Raw genomic sequence first — 27,050 nt, 5'->3', positions numbered from 1 at the left:
GCGCCATGCAGACCAGCATCCACAAGGTTATACACAAACTGCAAAGTTGCTCTCATTGTTTTATTTATTGTTATCAATCTTGAAGGTGCCATTACTGACTATGGTGGTGGTTGGCAGGGTGGACATGCCACTTTTTATGGTGGTGGTGATACTTCCGACACAATGGCTACATTTGTTTATAGGACATTGAGATAGGGACACAGAAATACAGAATCGTATTTGGCAGAGAAGATATAGACAGAGACAATACGTTTTATAGGACATTGAGATAGGAAGGATACGGAGATACTAACAAGATACAACTTATTTTTTATTTTTTCTCTTATTATTCCTATTAATTTTTCATGATTATATTTGTTATTATTATATTTTTCATCTCAAATTTTTTAAATGAAAAAAAATGAGAATAAATTAAATTTTTATAATTTATTTTAGTTTATCACCAAACAGAATATAAGATCACAAAAATTTATGTTTCTTTCCTTCAATGTCTTATCCTATCCTGTTCTTAATGTCTTGTTTCAATTGGTCAGTTTATTAGAGCCATTTTTTGTGCATGTTAATTATATTAACATAATAATAACATAAAGTGTTAGCTAGTGTTGTGCATTTTGTTTAGACTTAGTCATTGTTTTTTTCTGTTCTTCAACTATAAAAGATGTAAAATCTCAAAACACAATGTTCTTTAAAATTAACTACATTATTGTTAATGATGGCCATAAGACTTAATTTCATAATTTGTATGCACCTTTAGAGTTAAAATAGTTTCTATACTCAAGAGGCATGGTGGTTGTTGCACTAACCAAATCAACTTTTTCACATAAGCTAATTTGTATTGGATTATTTTTCCTCTATTATTAGAGATGCTATCTTTTTTTTCTATCTCAGATATCAACTTCTTCTGTAATTCTTCCTCAGCAAATTATGAAGAATGTCAGAAATTTGGAATATAATTATTAAGTATTTAGTTGGTTGGATTGAATTCAAGTAATACAATTAAATTATGAAAGATGTTAGATGTTCATATTACTATTGTTGAGTGGATGTTTGGTTGTTAGTATTAGATTCAACTAGATACAATTAAATTATACTAGATGTTTAGTTTAATAGGTATTCGAATGATTATTTTCATTTTCAGGTGGATGTATAGTTTTTTGTATTAATTAATTATTGTGTACCTTATGTGAATATATAAAGGCAAAATTTTTTTATATCGTTAAGTAATTTAATTTTGATACACTGATTGTGTAAAATATTTTACGTAATCGACCAATTACATCTATTTTTTTAGATAATTATTCACGCAGTTAAAGTAAAATGGTAATAACAATAGTCAGATACATGCATAAAACTAATTTATATTGACAATGTATTAAAATTAAATTAATCTTTTACTCGTTAGAAAGAGTAACTAGAAAACTTTATCGTTCTCAATATATATAAATTTTATAGATAGTGGTGTAAATTAAATTGTGACAAAGATTAAATAAGAGTGAACTCACCTTTGATTTTAATGTTTTTCTAAATTAACCTACATCTATGTATGTGGTTCACGTATTTGCATCATTCAGATGGTTCTAATCCTTTTCAACGTATAATATATTCGTGTCATCAATGCATGAAGGGTAACAACAATGAAAAAATGAAGGGTTAAGTAATTAATAGAATAATAAAATGCATTAAACAAAAAGAATAAGTTAGTTTCGTCACAAAATAGTTACCTTGCTATTGCTGGCTAACTAAAATACATGATCATTGATCACTAGTGAAATGGTCAATTTCAAATCATATTTTTAAATTAAAATATGTCGATTGTTCATTTACTAGGTATGCGGATGACTATTTTCATTTTTAAGTGGATATTTAGTTGATTGGATTGAATTTAAGTACATAAAATTAAAATATGTTGGATGTTCAATTCACTAGGTATGTAGATGGTTATTTTTATTCTTAAGTGGATGTTTATTTGATTAGAAAGTGTGCAATTTAAAAAGTATAGTTAAATACAAGGTAAAAGTTTTTAACATGATCAGGTAAGTGATAGATAGAGAAGTCTCAAATTTGCAAAATAGGAAAGATAAGAATGAGAGAGAGATCAAGCAAAAATGCCATGTAAAATGCCATTTTGTAGATTTTGCCAATTTTGGATTGAGTTTGTAATAAACGATCTAAAAAAACTATTTTAAATTTGGTCATTTCATGAACCAACTTCCTCAGCAAATAGCATCGAAAAATTGATATTATTTCTTCCTTGCAAGTTGCAACCAGCTGATACTACTATTTGATATAACTACATTGTTACTAACATTTACGTAATTCACATTCTAATAGTACCTTGTTTGTGTTACACAAGGTGATTTATATCGTTAATATGTGTATATTGTAAGGAGTGAAAATTTAACCCCTATTGATATTTCTCTTTTTATGACATAATCTCTAGTGCCTCCCTTGTCTGTCTAAGTATGTTTAACACAGTTGTTGCTATCTGAGTTGGAGCAAGGCCACTGATCAGTAGGCGATCCGTGGTCAATATAACAATATGGAAGAACCATTGGCCTCCACTGCCCAGTTTTTATGCAAAAAAATGCACGAGTTATCCGCGATTTATAATATCTTTAAAGATGTATATAACTGGCTGCGGAAACAATCCAATGGCTTGCAGAACCGTGCATCAGCAACAGTTATACGCAAGCCATGATGCTCCACTAAGCCTAGAAACTACAAAATAATAGACATGTTTGGTTTCTTATTTGGCAACATTAAACCCATAAAAATGGTCCATTCAAGTATCAAAATTTTCAGGTTTTAATACTAAAAATCTTTTACTTTTCAACCTAGTGAAAAGTCAATAGGGATGAGAAGAAAATCTTAAATTCATCAAAGCATAACTAAATGATTGCCTTCACTTTAATCAATAAAATAGAGTGAAACTCAAATCCAACACAGAATAAAATGAACATCTGCATACATAGTATATGGAACATCCACTATAGTTGATAATAAATATCTAACAAATTATTCAAATAATAAAATGGTGTACAGAAGAAGAAAAATTCAGTAACTTAACCAAAGCCGTTGAGTAAACATCTGTTTATCAAATAAATCCATAGCCATCAACTAACCTATTGAAGCAGCGATGAGGGAGGCGGTCACCGTCGGGTCCGGTGGAAGAGAGTGTGATGCCGGGTGCGAAAGTTTGGCGGCACAGCGATAGCAACCAGGAGCTTCTCTGCCTGGACAAACATAACCCAAATAAAAAAGTATATAAACGACAGTGGTTAAAAACCAATAAATTAGCACCAACCACAATAAGTTTTCTTTTAAATTAGTGCAATAAATCAAATATATACACCTTTAAGCAGATGCAACTAGGAGTGGCAAACGGGCCTAAACCCGCCGGGCCGGTCCGTGTAACCCGCCAAAAAAGGCGGGCTGGGCTCGAAAATCGGGACCGCCAAATAGCAAAAGCCCGCCTAACCCGCACCGCTTAAACCGCGGGTTTTGGCGGGCTTTGGCGGGGCGGGGCGGGCTTCCCCGCCGGGCCAAGGTTTTTATTAGTGAGGGGGTATTTTTGCAATTTTTTTGTCAATACCTAACTTCCCCCAACCTAACTTACAAGAGTATGAAGATAAAAATTGAGTGTTTTGAATTATGTTTATGTTATTTTGGAGACAATATTTATAATTATGTTTTGGATTATATTTATTTTGCTTTGGAGAGAATATTTATACTTATATTTTGAATGAAAATTTGGTTTATAATTATATTTATTAGATATTTATAATTACAAAGACTTTAATGTTTGTGAATATAAAAAATATAATTTTTTATGCCATTAGAAATTATAAATTTATTAATATGATTGTGAAATTATATATATTACTTAGTAGTTAATAGTAAAAAAAAAAAAAAAGAGGAGCTTTGGCGGGCTTAGCCCGCCAGCCCGCCAGCCCGCAGTTAGGCGGGGCGGGCTAGGATTCTAGGACCGCCTCACTAGGCGGGGCGGGGCGGGCCAGCCCGCCAAAAGGCAGGCTTCTGGCGGGGCGGGGCGGGCTTCCCCGCTTGCCACCCCTAGATGCAACACATCCATTTCAATCAACCATCAACTAAATCCTTTGCATGAACAACTATTCATGAAATAAACAACCAACAAGCAACTAACCTTTGACAGCAGCGAGCAGGAGGGAGAAACCCCGGCGTCGGGGGCATTCACGCAAAAATAGCGGGGGCGCAAAGAAGCTCCGGGGTCAGCGCTAGGTCAGGTGCAATGGAGTGCGACCCCGGATGCGTACGGTTGGCGGCGCGGCGACGGCTACCAGGAGCTTCTCGACGACATCAACTTTCGATAGTGGTGTGAGGAAGGCACGCGGGAAGAGGGGAGCAGTGCGCGACCACCGTGAATGGCCGACCTTGATTCTTGCGGGAGAAGTGTGTGGATGGCGCCGGATGTGCAGTTTGCAGTGGACTATCGTGGGAGATTCTGTTGCAGCACCGACGGTTAGGGTGTGTGCTACTGTATTTTCAAATTTGGGGGGTGTGGGTGGGTGGGGGAAGGATGGTTAAAACTTGAATAGTTAAAATTAAGGTTTGGTGGGAGAAGGGGGTGTTTTTATTCTATTGGGCCAATTCTAAAACCCACTGTAGCCATTGTAAATATATTCCATTGTTTTTCTAGCGGGATTCTTTAATTATATATTGATATCTTTTAATTGGATTGTATTAGTTTTTAATTCTGTTAAAAATCATACTAAGTCTCTCCATCAGACCCACCTCCACCTCCACCTGCACAACAAGTGACAAGGCCTGAGAAGCTGCAATCTAAGAGAAAAATAACTTTTAAGATGGACTCAATGTAAGGAGCAAGTTCTGGGATAGCTGCACGCTTGGCAGAGTTTATGAAATTCGTCCCCACCCCACGCTACAAACAACCAACAACAAAATAGAATGCGATTTCAATGTTGACTAAAAGTTGTGTAGGACATATTTTGTAGAGAGAATTTGATCAAACTATACTCTTTTGATATTTTGAGACTCTGTTATGTAGGGTAATCTGTTTTGGCTTAGGATACTCTAAAACTGTGTTATGTAGGATATTGTGGTGTGTTACAAATACTGCTATTGCTATTGCTACTTATCACTGAGGACAATGATTAATCGCTATGAATTATTAATGAATCACTATCTTTTGTTTTTTTATAACTTATTTTGTAAAATTTTATACCTCTTTCATATAATCTCAGTTTTATACAACTTTCACAGGATACATCATTACCCAAAAGAACATATAATTTCATTTCTATTTTGTCATCAATTTCTAGGTCCATGAAAAAAAAATAATCAAATACATAACAATATTTCATTCACATAATTGATATCACATTTACATATATTTCATTCCATTTAATCCATAAGCTACAATCACAAATAAAAAAATAATGACAAACACAGATAACATAATATTCCACATTCTTAAGATTCTAATTTCAGCTTCAACTGCACTAATTTTTCATCCCAAAAAAAATTTCCATGATCTTCACTAACTGGAGTTTTATTTCTCCCAATTATGGCTTCTTCTTCTTCAACATCTGCCTATTTAAAAAAGCCTCACCATCTCTTACCGGCAATTTACAATATAAAAAATCCAAAAAATTTGAGAGGAAGAGCAACTACAAAACCAAGAAGAATTTGAGAAATGAGACACACAATCAAGTTGTAACAATTTGACCAACTCACATTATAGTTAGGGCATTCATAAAATGATCTCTATGGATTAGAATCTGTCCTAGACCATCGAAGAATAGAACGCAACCCACAACCGCACCAGTACGAAACCTTTCCATCTCTGTCACGGTGTGCATTCTTTATCCCGCCACCATGCGAACGAGCTCTACTAGAACTACCTGAGCCTTGGCTGCTAATACCCAACATCCTTCTCAATTCTTGGAGAGACTACTGCGATTTAGAAAAATTGGGGCTGCTAGGTTTTATTTCAAATTATTAGGGGTTAAATTGATGCTTTCAAAAATTTGGCCACGTCATCTAACCGTTACAGTGCCTAAGTGTCAACTAAAATTATCAGGTCAGCTTTCTGGTGATGGAAAACGACAGAAGGGTCAAATTGAGGCACGTGTCAAAATTTTAGGGTACAATTAGAGTCAATTGAAACTTTGAGAACTAAATTGAGTCGCGGGTCAAATTTCAGGGACCATTTTGAGTATTAACTCTAACTTACACTTAATAAAAAATATCTTGGGAGTTACTAATGAATTATCTCAAGTGTTACAAAGGAATAATCAAGACATTATAAATGTTATACATTGGTTAAAGTGTCTAAGTAACGGTTGCAAACTATGAGAGATGATGGTTGGTCTCTTTTATTTGACGAAGTCTCATTATTTTGTGACAAACATAATATTACTGTTCCAAAAATGGATGATATATATGTGTTACAAAGAAATCAAGACGCAAATCTCAAATGATCTCAAATTTGTATCATTTTCAAGTTGAGATATTCTATCAAGTAGTTGATAGACAACTTCAAGAACTCAACAATCTATTTACATAGGTGAATAATGAATTGCTTCTTTGTATAGTTTATCTGAATCCAAGACACTCATTTTTTGCATTAGATAAGGAGAAGTTAATCCAGTTAGCTCAATTCTATCCATTAGAATTTTCTTCTACTCAACTTTTGGCACTTGATAGTCAACTTGAGAACTTCATATTAGAAGTGCGTTCTGATGATCAATTCTCAAACTTAAATGGGATTGGTGCTCTTTCTAAAAAATTGATTGAGACTCGAAAAAATATTGTTTATTCATTAGTGTTTCTTCTTTTGAAGTTAGATTTAATTTTGCTCGTAGCAATTGCATCAGTTGAAAGAACCTTTTTTACTATGAACATCATAGAGAGTCAACTTCGCAATCGTGTGGAAGATAATTTTTTACTTTTAGTGACATATATAAAAAGAGAGACATTTAATTGTATTAACAATAAAAAAATTATTTAATCTTTTTAAAATATGAAACTAAAAAAAATAAAATTTTAAATTATTTATTATTTTATTATTCTAATTTCTTAATAAAATAATTTAAAAAATAATCATATTTTATAATAATATAGTATAATTATAAAAATTATTATTATACTATATATATTTTGTCTTTACTTATAAAATTTTTTGGATTCGTTTCTGCTTCGGAGGACCCATTTTATACGGCATTCGTACACTTGATGGCGTGTCAGTGTCTCCTTTAGTCGATTGACATGCTCAATAATCACTGAATACTCTCCTTTACCTTTAACAAAAATGAGACCTGCACAATGCACGTATGGTAAATTAATGATAATATATAATAAATATTAAAAATAGTTATGTTTTATAGAATTAAATTAAATATGTATAAACTAAAGTTAAATTTAAAAAGTATTTTATTTAAAATAATTTATAATACAAAAGATTTAGATGTTGGAGTTATACAAAGTGACATTTTTATTTGATAATTTGATTTTTGCATTTGTTTTAGTTGATGGACTTAGTCTTCTTATGTAGCGCTTGTCCTCCTTTTTCTTTATTGGTTATTGTTAGAGTTGTTGCTTTCTTCTTTGTGTCGTATGTTCTCGTGAAGGCATGTTCTTTATGAATTGTTGAGTTGTATGCATTTTCTATTATGTTGTTTGTTCCATCTTTGGATGTATGTTCTTCTTTCGAAAATGTGTGTTGAATTTATATGATTTTTTTCTCCTTAATTTCTTGATGTAGTTTTCCAAAGACATTTACAATAAGAATAATTGAAATAGTATAAAGTAAAATTACATGTTAGTATTTTTCTTTAACCCACTCTGTCAGACAATGTCTCAAGTGATGCAAATTCAAAATAGTGTTGGAAAATATTCAAAATTGGATCTTTAATTTCTTTCACAACAGTTGTGAGTAAAAAATTTGCTTTCATTGTATCTTTAATTGGTCTATACAAATCATTTACATCTATTTTTAAATTTTTTATTGTATAGACTTTTTCTTCTTGTAACAAATATTTGAATTTGGTCATCATATTTTTCTTCACAATTACATGAAGATGTGTTCCATGCAGTGTTAATAAATCATAGTTAATAATTAGTTAAAAAAAACAATGAATAGCATATTAAAAGAAGTATAATTTTAACGATATTAAAATATAATTATATATAAAGTATTATAAAAAAATATAAAAAGTATAAAAAGTAAAAATAATTAAGATATTTTTTTAGTAAATTCAATTTAAAAATACAACAAATATGTTTGTTTCGTATTTTTTCATCCAATATAATCAATTTCTAAGTAAAGAGACTCTTCTTCATTTGTAGGTGTAATGTTTCCTATAGACGAACCACGCGAACTTTGATAAATCAATTGTCTGTTTGTTTGGTGATATTGTCCAAAGAATAATGCTCCATTGAGTAAGTTTGAGATGTTGTGTAGTGCGAAAATAAATTTCTTGTGCTAAATTTGATGTTATTGAAAAAAATAGCGATAAGAGACTTATATAAGTAGTTCAAATAGTATAAAATTTGAATATTTGTAACGTAAAATTTATTATGATTAATAGATTATTATGACATTTGTAATATGGATGTTTATTAAGAATAGATTGTTTATAACGATAAGATATAATAAATATATGGATATAAATTCTTGTAGGTTATAAATTTGATTAGACATTATTAATTTTTAATTAATACTTATATATTTATTTATATATTTTATTTTTTTATTAATTTAAAAATAATAGTTAATTTGACAAAAATTAAATAATTAATTTTAAAGTAATGTGAATAAACTTATTTCTCTATTTTTATATATTAAAAATAGATTCTTTTGTTTTCGGCATTACGATTTACGAGCACGCATTAAGCATATATTTTGCGGACTAACTCGTTCAGTTCACGGACTAATCGAATCTGAATCCATTAAGCATCTCATTTTATGAATCTATTTTAGGGGAAAAAGCCCTTGCGCATAAAGTGTTAAATGTACCCGCCCCCAACAAATTTATTCTATTTTGACGGCCCATATACATATATTCTGTACTCTGTTCGTAACTCCAAAAACGTATTCTATATTATTCTCAAGAACCGCTCTATTCTTACTAATCTAGAATAGGAAATCCACTCAATTTGTGATGCTTCCGGCAGTCCGGCACTGCGCATCTGTCGAGGAAATGAAGCAGTCTCTTTAGCTTTGTGGTTTAACCCATGACGTCCTGAGCCTTTATAGCCATTGATTCCATTAATTGTTCCCGGGCTTCAAAGTTAAAAAAATAGGAAGTATTTCATGTATTTTTGAAATATTGGTATTTTAGTAATTTTAGTGATTAAATTTATTATAAAAAATATATATAATACATATTAATTAAAATAAACTATTAAAATAACTGAAATACTAGTATTTTAGAACTATTTAAAAAATTTTCAAAAGAATAATCTTGTGGTATGCATATGTAGTGATTTATACTTTCTATAACGAAAAAAGAATTTGGTTTGTTATATGTGTTTAGTATTCCAAAAACGTAAAATATTATTTTGGATTTTTAAGGTTTAGGTTAAATATTTTAATTTCATTCTTAATATTTTGAGTATTTCAGTCTCAAAAATTTTAAATAAATTTAATATTGTCTCACAGTTAAATTTAACATAAACAATGACTATATTTAAAAACTAATATAACGTTTAATTTTAACGTAAGTAAAATTGACCTACTAATAATATAAAAAATTTTTTATTAATTATTTGAGTCAAATTTAACGGTAAAATAATATTAAATTTGTTTAAATTTTTTTAGAATTGATATAGAATATTTAAAATATTAGAACTAAATTAATACTTTATCCAAAACCAAAATAATTCTCTACCATATTCCAAAATTTTAATAGTTCGTTTATTAAATTCAACCGTCTATATGCAATTGTATAACATTGACTCATTGCGTAGTTTCACTTATGGTTATATGGCTTTTGGTTACAGTTGTAAGAACCGAATTAGGATTGAATCGATTAGGTTATTGGTTCATTAATTTATTGGTTTAATCAATAAATTATTGATTGAACCAATAAAATCAGTCTTACATAAATAAAAAATATAAAATAGCTAAAAATCTAAAATTAAAATTTAAAATAGATATTTTTATTAATATTTTAAAAACAATCAAATTTTAACAAATTTTAATAAGTTATAATTCAGTTATCATTAAATAAGTATATAAAATTTTAGTATTTGTCATAATAAAGATTTTTTAATTTTTATTTTCATACTAAAGTAACTATTTTTTATTGAAATAACTAACTAATTAGTTTATATTTATTATATAATTTTTATTGAAAAATAATATTTAATAATATCATATAATCATAAAAAAAAATAATGATATTGTAACTAATAAAAATATTTGATATTTTTATTTGTATATGTTTAATAACATTTATATTAATAATTATGAATAATAAAAAATATAATTAATTTAAATATAAGTGAGTATAAAATTAAAATAATATTAACAAAATTATTATATATTTTTATTATATAATTAATAGTTAGCATAAAAATAACAAAAAATAACATAGTTTAGTGGCAAAGGGCATACAATAACAAGAGGACCAGGTTGAAGCCACATTTTCAACAATTGTAGAATTTTTTATGAAGTGGTTCGATTAAACCGATTTTTTATCGATTTTTACCGATTTTGATTGGTTCTCGCTGATTCTGAACGGTTCTCACCGGTTCTAATTCTTAAATGGTCATATTACTAAACTGGACTGGTTAAAGATCTTATTCACTAATTTTTCGATCAAACCAGTCAATCAAATTTGGTTCTTACAACACTACTTATGGTTATGTCACGGTTAATTATTTCAAAACTATTATCATAAGTCTCTCCCTCTTACTTTTATTTTTAAATTAAAGTGTTTTTAAATATTAAAAGAGCATTACTTTAATTTTAATAATATTTTTTAAAAAGTATTATCACCACATAAAAAAAAGTGATGCCATATGTACAAATCTTTTTATAATCAAGTCCAACTAAATTGGTACAAAGTCTAACGAAAAAATGCGTGCATATATCAGTACTTTTTTGTATTTTTTTGCAGCACACAAATTTTTGTTGAACACAAAAATTTATTGATATAGCACATACATTTTCAAAATAGAACACACAATTTTACACATAACACAAATTTATTGATGTAGCACAAATATTTTTACACAACATTTTTACTGCAAATATCTTTTGTTAGTTGGGTGAATCAATGTCTTAGGGATGTAGTCCTCCAATAAATTTTATCCTGCACATAAATTCTATACTATACAATAAGATTTTTGTGCTAGTAACACAAATTTATGTGTTATATGTATTTTATTGATTGGGTGTCAATATTTTGGGCATATGATCCTTACAAACTTTTTGTGCTATATATCAAAATTTATGTATTGTGCATCAAAATTTTTGTGCTTTAGTTTCTGAACATTTATAAAAAAAGAAGAAGATGAAGATGATGAAAACAATGATAATGATAATAAAAGAGGGTGAGAAAAAAAATTAACAACAACATCAAAAAAAGAATAAAATAAAAGGAAATTAACAACAATAATTGTGGTGACAGCAACGATGACGATAGCGATAACAGTTGAAAAAGAAAGAAGAAATGTAAAAAGAAGAAATAGCCACAATTATTAAAGAAGAGAGAAAATAGCACTGATTTTTATTTTTAAACAATTTGATTAAATTTGGTTATAAAAAGACTTAAAATGTGAATACCTAGTATTTTTGTAAAAAAGAAATTAACTTGACTAATCAGTTACCCGTATAAAAATAAATATTTAATATCTTATAAAATTTTATTATATCACTGTAAACAAGTTTGGTATCTTATAAACTTTTATTGTTATATTACTGTAAACAAGTTCAATTATTCGTTTATTGTAAATTTGATTATTCTATCATAACATGTCTAAGTATCCGGTGACTAATTAACTATTTAGCTGAAAAAGTATATGAATTAATATATATAAATATATACAAATACATAATGATTAGTTTAGTTACTTATTTTTAAGATAAATGAAGCATTTTTGTTAAAAGTTATGTATATAATGTTTCATGTGATTGTGAAGTGTCAGCTCTACTGAGACGTTTCTTCCTATACCTCCATGCAACCTGAATACGCGTTGCTGCAAAGCATCTCCAATAAGGTGATTCATACCTAAAATTAGTGGATGAATCAAAAGTATGCCGTCAGTTAAGAATTTAAAGAAGCAAAGACAGACATCACGTGTATCTTTCCGTGAAAATTCATGTGATAGTTAAGAAATATTAAATGATTTCACTGATTTAATTAAATTATCATCTAACACTCTCAATTATTAATTGTACATGAAATTGACTGTATTTGAATTTTTATGGTATCTTTCTCTTGAATGGATAAAATGTAATCTCTCATCTTATATTTAAAAAAAAAAAGAAAAGAAAGAAAAGATAAATTGATCCTTGAATTTTTGGTCTGTAGACATTTAAGTCTTTGAGGATTTAAAAATACATTTAAGTTTCTGACCTCTTCAAAATCTGAACATATCGATCATTGAATCTAATTTGTTCACTTTTAAAAATTTCCTCACGTGTACATCCATATCAACCAAGTCAGTACAACAAGAGTCACGTTTGATTTTTCAGTTGAGTCTGACAGACCCAAGTTAATATGAAGGATCAATATATCTATGTTTTAAAAAGGTCAAGAACTTAAATGTATTTTCAAATTCTCAAAAACTTACTTAAATGTTTTCAAATTCTCAAAAACTTAAATGTCAGCGGATCAAAATGTCAAGAACCTATTTGTCCTTTTCTCTAAAAAAATATAAAAAAAATAAAAAATTAAAGATTAAACTTTACTCCCTCAATTTGAAAAAAATGAAATGATGCACCCATTATCTGAGACATGCTTTCTAGTTTCTACTGTTGAAAATACCAACACTGATTCACTAATCACTCGGTGCAGAAACAAACTAGATAGAATGGCATGCGAGAATCATATAGGATGCACTATCAGTCATTCTTTAATTTTAATATAATTTTTAACATTTTAAACGAAAACCAGTGCTCATGGATGAACTTAGAGCACACATTTAAGAAAATGGATCTTCTTAACTTTTTTTGTAAAAATTAAGAGAGTAAAGTGTAATCTCTCACCATTAATTAATTTTATAAGTGAGACAAAAAAAACACGAGAAAGAGAGCAATGAAACTCCCTCAATTTTTTTTAACAATTGAGATGATCCATAATGTTCTTTTGGACCATGAAAGAATTTTCCTTATTAAAAAACAAAAAAATAAAGTGACAAATAAACTCTGAAAATTTATATTTCGGACATATTAGTTTTTAAAGAAAAAAATACCAATAAAATTATCCAGAATAATAAACGTGAATAAGTTAGTTCAAATTAAGTCTTTTTATTTTAATCATAGGAACTAATTTAAAGATAACTACATCTATTATCTTAAAAAATTTTATTAGTCAATCTTTATTGTAAATTATTAAGAATTTATTTGTCACTTTACTTTAAAAAAAATAAGAAACAAGCATAAGAATAAAGGATAACCTAACCTAATGGCACCATGCACACGTGGACTCCTCAAGAATCGTGCATAAAGGCTTGTAACTTCTTCAAGGTCTGCCGCAGTGAGAGAAAAAGCCTCCACATTTGTTAAGCAAGTAACTGTTCTATTGCTAACTAACCTCTGTCTTGGGATTTTTACTTTTTTGCCATCTGCAAAAGAAACAAAGCTGGTATTGATAAATGATAACTATTTTTTTTAAGTACAGCATGCTATGAAAACATGAACTAGGTACTTTCCTTGTGCATCAAGTATTGCAAGGAATTGAAAAATGTTACCTCTGTTTGCTGAAGTATGCTCAAGACACCAAGTCAAAAGTTCTTCGCCGCAAACATCGCCTTCAGATAAAGATACATTTCCGTCTTCGCCTATGCTCTCCAGTTTCCCACGCACGATAAAAACTATCTTCTCTACCAAACCGCCACTGTACAAAACTATGCTTCCTTTGATGTACGTTTTTTGTCGTAGTCTTTCGCAGATGGCATCCAAGATAGGCTCGTCCATCAAGGCAAAAATTCTAACCTGCATTGTATACACCACAAGATGATAAGACATAAACATTAGGATCAAATCATCATTGCCTCCAAACTTAGTTCGTTAATCCAAAGACCTTTGATGCAATAGATTCAAACTTCATGAGCTTTGACTTCAAAATAGCCTTTAGTAACATTTTTAGTTGTACTGTCTAACTTTACGCTGCATGGGTTGAATTGTAGGGTGTACCTATGTACTCACTTGGCTTTTTTTCCAAATGTACCATTTTTTCGGAACTTATTATCAAAATGTCACGCTTTTAAAACTAATTACCCAAATGTCCACCCATTTGCTAAGGTGAGAACTGATTTGTTATTTCATTTTTGATTACGATTGATTATAGTAATATAGAAAAAGTGGAATATGGTAATTAGTTTCAGAAGAATAGCATTTTGGTAGTAAGTTTCGGAAAATGTGGCACATTGGTAAAAAGGCCTACTCACTTTCTTTACAAATTTAAAGAGATGACGTCTAATGTCCCGCTGAAGGTCTTCAGGCAAATTTTCTAGAAGCACTTCTTCATTCACTCCTCTTGTTGCAGCCCAGTTGTAACGTTCAGCTTGTCGCACTCTCCTACAACATAGGCCAGGCATGTAAGTGGATTGGATTCCTTAAAACTTGTGTTATATCATCCACAAAATCCATGATTATAATGTCTATATGAACAAAACAGATATGATAGACACATCTTCCCTTCTTTCTTTTTGTTTTTTTTTTTCAACAACCTACAATACAGTACCATGATTTGCTTCTCATATGTTTTAATTTGTCCATGAGCAATGGAATAATTTGGTTCCTTGCAAAAAATCATATCATGTAAACATTTTGTATATGTCACCAAGAACTTGTTCACAAAGTTAATACATAAATTTCCAATAAATGATGTTCTGTGAAGAATGGACAATGAACTAGTGGGCAAATTTAATCAATTTAGCTACAAATACTAAATGAAGAAAAATAGTTACCTTTTCAAGTCTTCTGCTAAGCGTCGATGACTCATCCACTGCTCCACATCACGTCGCCTAAGTGACATTTCTAGCCTCCTTTAAAAGAAAGGAAGGAAATGAGTTTACATATATGGTTACAAACACAATTATCAAAACTAAAACTAAAAAAACAAGACCAGACATATTTTTGGTATGCCATATATAAGATAGGAAAGCTGTCAAACAACATACCAGGATATAGATTATAAGAATCAGTAAGAATCATTCTAGGGAATTTTAAGCTAGGACAAGAGTTTTGCATTTATTCACATTGATCCACCATAATTATAAACATTTCAGGTGTCAAAGAATAAGACTTACAGATACAGTTCAATTACTATTCACTAAAACAAGATTTTAGCATTCATTCAAATAACTGACCTTGCTGAGTTCTGCTAAGTTGCATTTTTATTTAGTTATTTTGCTAATGTACCGCTAAGCTAGCATAATTGATAGTTAAATATGAAAACATAGATAGCCATAATTCTAAAGGTATAAAACCTTTCAGGGTTCTTTCTAATTAATATACAGCAACGAGAAGTGCAATCCTATTCCCCTGATATATCCTTCATTCTTCAAGCTCGAACATCACATAATTTTCTTAACTAATGCTTAAGGGAATCTTAAATCACTAATTAATTTAGTGAGAATGGAAATTAAAGAACACTGCTCTCAAACAGTACTTCTTAGTCACTCAACATGTTGACTTTTGAGGCATTGAATACAAGCAAGACAATCTACCTGCGTCCCAGAGCCTGAAGAAAGTTTTGTATGTTTCCAATGAGAAGAGCAAAAAGCAAGAGTCCCAATCCTATGATGGCCATGGTGAAAAGGACTTCCCAAACAAAGTAGCTTGGGGTCAAATTGCCAGCCAGAGTACTAATTTGCTGCAAAATGAAATAGATGTAGCATTCGTTGAGTTTCATTAAGAAATAAATATTGAATTGGCATGCACGTACTATCCTAAGCACAATATTGTTCCTACAGGACACTGAACAATCTTTGGGAATTTCAGGTTCTAAAATGTTTCATTTGCTCCAGATGTTTGTAACAAAGTATTACACACTTCGAATGTCATCATCTTCAAATTTAGAATTTCTGAAATTTATATCTTGCTTGTTGATCGCTCATGATATTGTAACTTGTTTTTCCTCTATTTTAGTTGTGAATTATGCACCTTAGCTTGCTTCACTCATTAGACACAATTAATATTGAGAAAAGAAATGAAAGATCTACCTGGAATCCCCAAAACGATGAATATACATATCTAGTGATCACATTATGTTCTGCAGTAAGGTTGACACCTTTAAGATAAATCCCGTAAGGAAAACCATCTTCGGTAAAACAAGCTGATGAATTAGTGTCATTCATCCAATACTTCCAATTCGTTTTATTTCGATATTTTTCAGCATGTTCATGACCACAGTCAATGAATCTGTTGCATTCAAGAATATCAGATTTCTTGCAGGCATCTCGTAAACATTGATTAACCCTCTGGAAAAGAAACAAGGGAAAAGAAAGTAAAATATATATATATAGTTCAATTATTTGACACTGCTTGGACATAACTTGAATCCATGCAAACAATAATGCATAATATCAAGGATACAAAATCAAAAGTCTGCAATCTAAGCATTACTTCTTTTCTTCTGTTGTCATAAGCATGATATGATTTTATCATGAATCCTTAATATATGCATTGCTTTGGGGGGAAAAAGAGAAAAAAATGATGTATTGTTTGTCTTCCTTTTGTTTTATTGTTTATTAAAAAATGAATTTGTAAGGTGTACATAAAAGTAAATAAATAAAAAAATAATCTGAAACCAAAACTGTAGTCATTGAAAAAGAAACTACAAGAGTTCTTTGGCGAAAGACCTACACATACCTGCAAAGCAAAGAGGTACCACCATGACCCAACAACATGACCAGAGAGCATAAAGGTGAGAAGATTTATAAAGAAATTTGCCCATGCTGACTCAAATATGAATCCGGTTGGAGAAATTAGCATTGGTAGAAACCTACACAATCTGGGAATATACTGAACAAGGATAACAGCTCGCAAAAGATTCTTTGCATAATTTGCTCCTGATGATCCCAAGTTTTGTGGTATTACAAACAATATGATTATCTGTAAATATTCCACTGAGTTATATCATAACAAGGAAGTCGAAATGCATATATAATATGAAATAGAACTACAATCAGCTTAGAAAGAAATACACAGAACCTATTATTCATCTAAATTTACTTGACATAGTAGTTTAAAATCTTGAACAATCAAATATAACAATTTACTTTATATATATACATCAAATATTGATCATTTGGAGTATGAGATACCAAAACTGAAATAAGTAAGAAAGAGGGATGGATGATGTTTACCTGAGGAAGTGGAATTACAACTAATAAGTCAAGAAAAAAATATGTTTGAAGGTAATGAAGAGCAATTTTCTTAGGATGGTCAACTAATTCCCCAGCACCAACCACCCTAGACTCCGGAGCTACATAAGCCAACCGAAACTGGGAAAAGAAAAAAAATTGAAATGTTAGTTATGCTTTGCTGCATCACAGAAGAGTAACAACCTAGCCTGCCAACCGAACAAATAAAAAATTCATTGATTCACCAAAAATATTATCATTTTTGAAGCCTAGCGTTAACAGTAAAATTTATTAAAATTTTGTATTTATACAATGAGATTACTTTCTAGTGCACACACAAATAAACACTTAGGAGCTCAAATATATGTCTCAAAGGCTGCGTTTGTTTACAGAGACAGGACACTGAGACACAAAATCGTGTTTGGCAGAGAAGACATGGACAGAGACAATGTGTTCAAAGACACTGAATTAGTGTATTTTGTATCCATCCTGATAGGAAGGATACGGAGACACTAACAAGAGACACAACTTATTTTTTATTTTTTCTTTCATTATTCTTGTTAATTTTTCATAATTATATTTTGTATTATTATATTTTTCATCTCAAATTTTTTAAATGAAAAAATGAGAATAAATTAAATTTTCATAATTTGCTCTAGTTTATCACCAAACAGAATACAAGAACACAAAATTTTGTGTCTCTGTCCATCAGTGTCTTGTCCAGTCCTGTTCTCAGTGTCTTGTCCTGTCCTGTTCTTAGAAACAAACGCAGCCTAGTGACCATCGTTAATGTATGAAAAATAGTGCACAAGGAATAAACAATCAGCTGAAATTTCTGAAAGTTACCTGAAGAATAATGTTTATGAGGTATACAAAATCGTTCATGCTTCTAAGAAAAACAAGCAAAGTTGTCATTGGTGTGTTCATAACAATACATTTATGTTCCTACACAAAACAAGCAGAAAAAAAAAATTTTAGAGTTCTGGGAATTTGATAGATTCTATAAAACAAAGTAATGCCTTGCTTTGGAACTATCCTAGCACATAAAGGTGTTTATTCGTAATGAAGTGATAAGAGCTTGTTTAAGTGAACCACAAAACATTAAAATCTTTGAATCTAAACAACAGGTGGGGAAATCATACCTTCTGCACAGAGAGCAAAAAGAAAAATAATGGATCCACAAAAATTGCCAACAAGCAACAAATTGCAAAAAACTTATTCCATTGTTGAACAAGTTTTGTATGAGGATTCATAACCCGAGGTACATAAGGAATCAAGAAAGAAGAAAGTCTTCTTGCCCAACACTTGGCATCCCCATAAAGGGAATTGTGAAACTGAAAACATCCAAAGTTCAACAAAATTAGTTCAGTAATAGGAGTTATTATTGTTTCACCTAGTGAGAAAAGGCTTATTTTTTTCTTTTTCTTTTGTGTAGTTAAACAGGTGCTAATATCGTCGAAACAATTCACAGGTTAAATTTCCACAAAAAGTAGAATAGAATATTTTAAAATTTAAAGAATATTGCCTATAATAGCACAATAAAGCTTAGTAGAATTACTAAGCCGTGCAAATTTTCATGGAATCTAGTTGTGCACAGATAAGGATCATTTTCTTATAATTATGTTGTCTGCTATGCTGCTCTATCATTAGGCCTTGCTATCTTTATCCCTATTATCCACCACAGGACAACTCCATGTTTCATAATTCTTGTTAGATTACTTAAAACACTGACAAAATACTTGATGAAAATAACCATAACAACCAAACATAGATACAACTAGAAGTGTAATAATTATTTGTTATATATATAAAACCATGGGAAAGAGAAAATAAGCATATCAAATCATAAGTTTGCTTAGAACCAGACATTACAGCACACATCTGGAATAAAATTAGCAACATATCAATAACATAAGAACCTGAGTGCATAGTGTATCTGTAATCTAATGCAACCTTAAATATATAGCTACAAGTCTACAATTAAGCCTTGTTCCATTTGGTGGGTTTGGCTATAAGGATCGAGCTAATAGTGTGCCATCATTAACATCTAAATCTCTTAACATGAAAGAAAGGATAGTCTATTTAGGAAGAAAGTACCTTCGGACTGAATATACCCGAAGCTTTTGAATTCCTTTGTTGAGTGGCCTTGAAGTAAGTCGGGCAAGTCGTGCAATATGGATCATTGCACATTCCCAGTTGACCAGACCTTGCTAAATGTTCATTTTTACCATTATAGTTGTTTTGCAAATCACTTTCAGCCATGCCGACACTAAACGAAGGAAAGTTTTCTGTCTTAGTTTCTGCTGGTTGCTTCCCTGCCCGGAAGAGAGCTCCAGATTTATTGGAAACATACAATGGACCACTCATCTGATCAAGTGGGATTTTTCTCTGACTCCGTAGGGGACCTGTGTGTCCCCTAATATCACTTACTCTTTCGCGTGGTTCCATCGAGAACATGGGAATAGAAATTGATATGCTACGTGTCCTAGGTGCAGGATTTCGGAATTTAGAATTAACAGGTTCATTTGATTGCTTTAGATGAGTGTCTGACAGCATTGGTTCCTCATCTTTTCCGGAACTAGCCATGTCTCTTGACAACTCTGCAGTATAAGTATTAACAAAATAACAAGTATTCCTAAGTCAAAGTTAATTTAATAGCCATTCACAAAACAATGAATAAATAACAGGAAACAAGATGTCCAAGGCGGCAAGACAGGAATCCAGAGATCATATGTGAGAAAGCTATGCTTATACAGTTATACTCCTGATAATTATTAGACTGATTGGAATTTTCAGGCCCGTTATACAAAAACATAACACAGCGGTTTATTTAAACAAAAGAAAAAGGAAAAGAAAAAGAGCATCAGCTGATCTTAGGCAACTGTTCATTATTCATTGGTTAAGGTATTTTCTTCTAATTCTTTTGAAATATACAGTCTGCAATATCTTAAAATGAATTATATATTGCTGAGATCAACATCTTTTATTCAGATTCATCTCAATGCAATGCAGCCAATGGAAAACATTAAAGGAGGTGGTAATAGCACTATACTTAATTTCTCTCCAACCAAGAATAAACCATAACAAGGAACTTAAACCGTTAAACACATGTTAATTTTCACTACTCCTTGAAAATGGTAATTGCCGTAATGAAAAAGAGTCCAAGCATAATTTACTAAGATTGACTAAAAGCAAGAAAAAGATAACCAGCAAATCAATAAAAGAAAGCACACCAAATTAAGAAAACAAACAAACAAAAGTGGAATAAGAGAGAGTAAACACCTGTTTGTCAAAAGAACTGAAAGAAAAAAACTCCACTATCTATTCTAACCCTGATACCAATCAACCATTTCCTCTTCAAGATAAATATATAGAGGAGAATTGTGAATGAATGTGCTGACTGGGTAAAAAGTAAGGACTTTGAAGAAACGGCAGTGTGAAAGGGAAACATAGAGAGAGAAAGATTGGAGCTTAGAGTCATTGTTTTGTGATCTATGTGTGTTATGTGTTGTGGGTGTGTTTCCCATGCAATTTCCTGTTTGCCCCATTCCACAAGTTTGCACCTTTGCACACGTTGTTATGTTATGCTGACAAGTGACAACCTCTAGTTTGGTTTGGAATTAAAAGAAGTTGAGTTCTGTTTGTCCTAAGCTACGTAGAAATAATGTAGGGCTTTGACTTCAAATGTTACAATATGTGAAAATTAGTCAATATGTCAATAACATGCTTCAATCACAGGAAATTCTTACTGAATTTCATTACTGTGAGAGTTGACACGGCCACCGCTATTGTCTTAGTATCATTTTCCTTACTGGCAAATAAGTCCTAACAAAGAAAATTTGTTATATATGTTATAGACTTATAGCATACTTTTATTTATAATAATCCACTTTGACTATTTGCATATTAAGATATCAAAAATTAAATTTACATTTGTTTTGTATTTTTATTTTCTGTTTTTATTTTTAGTATTTTTATTTTTAAAATTATGAAAAAAATAAGAGATAAAAATGAAAATAAAATTTTACTGTTTTTACTACTTTTTTTCCCTACAAAATTCTAAAAACAAATAAAATTGAAAATAAAAATACAAATCAAACCCACCGATTGATTAGAAATGTATTTTTCAAAATACTCTTACTTTAAAAGTATAACTGTTTGTAATAATATTTTATTATTAATTAGGCTTAAAATTGTTTGAAAAATAAAATAAAAAATGGTCTAATTCGGTTTTCTAAGGTTCCTCTTTAGCACTTTCCACTTCTATTTGGTCAGGTATAATTTGATTTGATTTAGTTTAGTCTAATTTGAGTTTGGCGTAGTTCAGTTTGGTTTGGTGTAGTGTGGGCCGATTCGGTCCAGTTTGGTTACTTCCAATCCGGTCAGGTTTGCTTGGTCGCTCCAGTTTACCTTGGTCTGGTTCAACTGTTGATAAACTGTTGTTGCTCATTCAAGGTATCAGCCATTTATACAGACATAAACCACAATAATGTTTGATGCTCCTTCAATAATGTTTATCTGCACCAATCATGCAATAGACAATGGCATTAAGTTCTTTTTCACGAGACATTACTCACATTTACTTAAGAGTTCTTGCAGGAGTCCAAGAAGCCCTCCAAACCACAACAAATATTGACAGAAGTTTTATACTTACCTGAGTACAACAAATCATTAGAACAAATCACAATTTCAAGCCATTGGCTGAAAATAGATTGATCAAGATAGTATTATATCAAGCTGCGCAAATACAGTTTCACTATCAAGATCACCAAGGATAACATTAAAATAAGAAATAAATGAATGTTGTATTAAATATCATAGATACCTTATATATTAATTTGATGTTTAAACCATACAATCATGCGGTTAGGGGACTTTATAGCTTGAGCGGGGCTGAGTATCACGAACTTGTGCAATGAAATGCCTTCTAAAGACAAGCAGAAAACAGCATTCCCATGCCCAGAATACACAATTTCATTCAGCAGAAACAAAAAAGATGCTGTTGACTTCATAAAATATAGATATCAGAATGCAGTGTCATCATCATAACCCAGATGAATTCAAAAATAAAAGTAGGATTTATAGTAATAAAATTCTATCCCAAGTTGACACTAATGTTATTTATAACAGATGAAACACATGGTCAGCTCCACAAAAAATACTGGAGGCTGTGAAGGCTAGCTTGTGAGGAACAATATCTCGAATTTATGTCTTTAAATTTCCTAATTGATGCTAAATCATGCATCTGCCAACAACATGGACAGAACTAAAAAGGAAAATCTGCTGATATGGACCACCATCGCCTTTCAGTATAATCTAGATCATGCGGCTGACAGAAGATCTCCGTTAAAGGAAACAAGGGACTGAACAGAAATGTTTATTTGTCAAACTGAGACCCACTGGGGACAGCTAACTATAATCTAACTGCCAATTGCTAAAATGACAATGCACATCCATTGCTCTCAACTTGACAACTCCATTGCATCAAATGTATACAAATAATCTTGATTAGTGTATTCTGTGTTTGGCAGAAACCAGATGTCTCTAGAAATGAAGTTCATGAGAAATTACCAATAATCTCCACAAGAGCAAACACCATCCTTGAAATGGTGAAAACGATTTGTGTCTCTCACAAAAATTTCTCTCCCTTCCAAACTGCTAATAAATTTTATAGCGGCATGGCAGTCACTGCAGATTCTCAGGTTCTTAATCACTTGAAGAGGCTGCCCCGGACTCGTGTTGAGTAGTCCTAATACTACTGCCAACTTCTCACTGTGCCCACACAATATCTGCTCCTTCTCTTGTTCCTCCACATCGTGCAGCACAAGTCCAGTCTTAGGAAGGTGACCACATTTCTTCATCTCAACACTCAACTTTTCCAATTTCTCCAATATCTCTTGCATTTGTGGATGCGACTTGTCACCAGCAACAAGCATGTGTACTTTGTTTCCAATCTCAATCCAACTGTAGCCAGGATTTTTCCTCAAACCCTTACTCTTCATCACATCACGAATTCTGTCTACTTCATCCCACATGCCCTTTGAAGCATAGATGTTGGACAGAAGAATGTAGTTCCCCGGGTTATCGGGTTCTAACAGGAAAAGCTTTTCTGCAGCAATCTCGCCTAAACTCAAATTATGGTGAACTCTACAGGAACTTAGTAAGGCTCCCCAGATGCAAGCATCAGGTTCTAATGGCATTTCCTTGATGAGAGAATAAGCTTCTTCAAGTTTCCCTACACGACTAAGAAGTGTCACCATGCAAGCATAGTGTTCTGTTTTAGTTTCAATGGCATGTTCTTTTGACAGGCTATTGAAATATTGCCACCCTTCTTCAGTTAAGCCATTTTGGGCGCATGCGTATAACACACACGTGTAGGAAATCTCATCAGGCTCCATGCCACTCTCTTGCATCATTCGAAACATCTCTATTGTTTCCTTAGCCTTCCCATGCATTGCATATCCTTTCATTACTGCATTCCAAGAAACCAAATTTGGATCCAACATTTTATCAAAACAAAGCCGAGATAACTGGATTCTTCCACACTTCGCATACATATCTATCAATGCACTACCTACATAAACATCATCAAATATCCCCTTCCTGAGAGAAAAGCAATGGGTTTGCTTCCCATGCTTCAATGCTGAAATATTTCCACATGCAGGAATCAAGCTTGGTATCGTTACAGCATTAGGCTCCACTCCATGAGCCTGCATCTCTCTAAAAAGCTCCAAAGCTTCCATGTCCTTCCCATTCTGCGCACAGCTAGATATCATAGAGGTCCAAGTCACAACATTCAATTCAACTCCTTCATCAAGGAACTTCCTGAACACCTCCAATGCAGTGTCAATCAAACCATTTCGCGACAACCCATTTAGAAAAGCATTCAAAGAACCAACTTCCCTCTGATCGACCTCATCAAACAACTGCAACATCTCATGTGTGCATCCGCACTTCCCATATATATCAAGCAGCGCACTTACCACAAACCTATCCAATCCCAATCCCTGTTTGATCACATAACCATGAACCTGTTTCGCAGCCACTCCATCCTCCAACTGCCCCAAAGCAGGAAGCACACATGATACGGTTGACCCATCAGGCAAAAAACCTTCGCTCAGCACTGTCTTGAACAACTCCACAGCCTCAACATGCCACCCTGCATTGCTGAACCCAGCAAGCATCCCATTCCACGATACCAAATTGGGCTCCACCCCCTCACTCCTCATCTCACTAAACATCTCCTTGGCCCTCTCAACCATCCCACGTCGCGAGTAACCCGCGATCATCGCGCTCCAAACGACAACATCCCTCTCAGGCATTTCATCAAACAGTCGATGCGCATCCCCAATACTATCACACTTCAGATACATATGCACCAGAGAAGACGCCAAAATTGAATCCAAGGCATAACCAGACGCAAAAGCATACCCATGAAACTGCAGCCCGGGCTTCAAGGCTTGCAACGCAGCACAGGCTTTGATTGCACTCGGGAGAAGGAACCCATCAGGGGCAAGACCCTTATGACCCATGAGGGAGAAGAGGCGGAGAACGGCGTCGTATTGGTGGGACCTGGCGAAGGCATTGATGATGGTGGTGAAGGAAGGGAGGGTTGGATTGGGGAAGAAATGGAGTACGAGGTTTGTGACTTGTGAAAAGCAGAGATTATTGGCGTAGTGAGAGAGAAGCCTTGTGGCGATGTAGGTGTCGCCGTAGAGGTCGAGCTTGAGAATGTGCGCGTGGGCTTGACGCGCGTGGGAAAGGGTAATGGTGCTGGAACTCAGGCATTGCGATATTATGTTGTAGATTCCGTTGAACATGGGAGGGCATAAAAAAATCTCTTTGTTGGGGTTATGTTTAACTGTTGTTGTTAGTGTTGCGATGGGTGGGAAGGAGGAAGACTAAGTGGGATTGGGGTTTTTGGTGCAGACATGATTGAAGGTTTATTGTTGCTATTGCATAGCTTGTTTAGCGTACTCTGCTATAAGATGCGAAGAGGTTTGAGCAAAGTTCTGAGAACCGAACCGGTCATCGAACTATTCTAGTCACTGATTTACTAGTTCATTGATCCAACCAGTCTAACTGTAATTCAACCGAAAAAATCGTTTTAGAATAAAATAATAAATAAATTATAAATATACATCCTAAAATATAATTAATTAATTATAGCTTTTGATGAAGATTTTTCTACCAATCTGGCTAAGTCAACAAGCACCAAACTAATAAGATGTAAAACTGATTTCACTCCGAAATGGCTTCTGCTTCTAAAATAACATCAAGTACCAAACTAACATAAAGTGAAATAGCTTCTGCTTCGCGTTTGCCCAATCCAAAAAGTGATAAATGGATATCACAAGAAGAACATCTCACGAAACATGATTCTCGAATACTATATGGATCAAATTAAATTACAGCTATCTTTCTGATTTTAAGAGACAAAGCGACGAATTCCAATTATGATATATGTATTCTCTACTTCACATGTGAATTATTTGGGGAAAAACCACAATAATTCTTGACCTAAGGAGTGCAGCAGCAATAACAATTATAATATAGTTTATACAAGCAACATTGCAAAATTTCAGTAGCAGCAACAATACACGTATATAGCAACAATACCACCGCCACCACATTGATCAACAATCAAAATTAACAACTAAGTGCGAAAAAACAAAAGATTCAGAGGCAGTTCGCAGAGAAGAGAGGCGGAACACACCAGTGAAGCAGAGTATAGCGGCGCAGGTAGCGGAACAGAGCAGCAAAGATGACTGGAGAGGCAGTTCGCAGTGAAGAGAGGCGTCGGCGACGACGACAGCAGGAGCAGCGGAAGCAAAACCAGAATTAAAGAAATAAATCAGCTACAGAATAAATAAATTTAAAAAAAATCATTGAAGAAGTCAAAAGCATAGAATCAATCCTAAACCAGAATTAATAAAAAAAACAGAACAAAAAATTCAAATTAAAAAAAATAGAATTAACAATCCAACCAAAGAATCAAGAACAACCCAACCAAAGAACAAATCAGAATCAACAATGGAGAGGATGACGGAAGAATAAAAATAAATCAGAATCAAACCAACAATCAGAATAAAAAAGTTCAGAAGAAAAACAAATCAGAATCAGAATCAAATTGAGGCTCCATTACAGTTTCAAATGCAAAGAAGGATGATGGCGCTGGAAACGGAGAGCTGGCGACGGAGGCAGGAACAGAGATGGCGCCGGCGACGGTGGAACAGAGCTTCGCGACGGAGACAGGAGGCGAGCCCGGCGACTATGCTTCCACTGCTGAGAGTCTGAGACGTTAGCTGAGTGAGGGACCGAGTGAGCTTCGAAGCTCTAACCGGCGACGGCGTCAGGAGCAGTCCGGCGGCTGAACGAGAGGGAGGGACTGAGCTCGCCGGCGATGAGAGGAACGGCCAGCTCGAGGGTGATGGGAGGGACGAGGGAGGGTGTGCTGCGCCCCTTGGAGAGTTGGAGCGAGTGAGGGTTGGTAACTGGTAAGGGTTGGG

General features: G+C 32.7%; 2 protein-coding genes across 4 annotated transcripts; both read right to left on the bottom strand.

Annotated features, from left to right (window-relative positions):
* Positions 1 to 11,906: 11,906 nt before the first annotated feature.
* On the bottom strand, positions 11,907 to 22,177 carry LOC130980096 (probable cyclic nucleotide-gated ion channel 20, chloroplastic). Of its 2 annotated transcripts, none has more exons than XM_057903729.1 (13): positions 21,952 to 22,177; positions 19,639 to 20,141; positions 18,684 to 18,875; positions 18,388 to 18,486; positions 17,545 to 17,682; positions 17,048 to 17,290; positions 16,399 to 16,656; positions 15,904 to 16,049; positions 15,142 to 15,219; positions 14,620 to 14,749; positions 13,921 to 14,164; positions 13,632 to 13,794; positions 11,907 to 12,236 (listed from the first exon to the last, which is right to left on the bottom strand). In XM_057903729.1, exons 1-13 carry the CDS (start codon positions 21,989 to 21,991, stop codon positions 12,116 to 12,118), a joined length of 2,355 nt encoding a protein of 784 aa, XP_057759712.1. In that variant the 5' UTR covers positions 21,992 to 22,177; the 3' UTR covers positions 11,907 to 12,115. The 2 variants fall into 2 exon arrangements, with proteins under 2 accessions (XP_057759712.1, XP_057759713.1); XM_057903730.1 differs by lacking the exon at positions 21,952 to 22,177 and adding an exon at positions 20,824 to 21,290 and having other exon boundaries at positions 11,909 to 12,236.
* Positions 22,178 to 22,598: 421 nt separating this feature from the next.
* LOC130980098 (pentatricopeptide repeat-containing protein At1g20230) lies at positions 22,599 to 27,050 on the bottom strand. Of its 2 annotated transcripts, XM_057903734.1 has the most exons (3): positions 26,687 to 27,050; positions 26,258 to 26,309; positions 22,599 to 25,623 (listed from the first exon to the last, which is right to left on the bottom strand). In XM_057903734.1, exon 3 carries the CDS (start codon positions 25,359 to 25,361, stop codon positions 23,109 to 23,111), a length of 2,253 nt encoding a protein of 750 aa, XP_057759717.1. In that variant the 5' UTR covers positions 25,362 to 25,623; positions 26,258 to 26,309; positions 26,687 to 27,050; the 3' UTR covers positions 22,599 to 23,108. The 2 variants fall into 2 exon arrangements, with proteins under 2 accessions (XP_057759717.1, XP_057759718.1); XM_057903735.1 differs by lacking the exon at positions 26,687 to 27,050 and having other exon boundaries at positions 26,258 to 26,614.

This window comes from Arachis stenosperma, chromosome 5 (assembly GCF_014773155.1).
Source record: "Arachis stenosperma cultivar V10309 chromosome 5, arast.V10309.gnm1.PFL2, whole genome shotgun sequence".
NCBI lineage: Eukaryota > Viridiplantae > Streptophyta > Magnoliopsida > Fabales > Fabaceae > Arachis > Arachis stenosperma.
The sequence above is the reverse complement of the archived record's forward strand: the minus strand, read 5'-3'. Positions and strand labels throughout refer to the sequence as shown.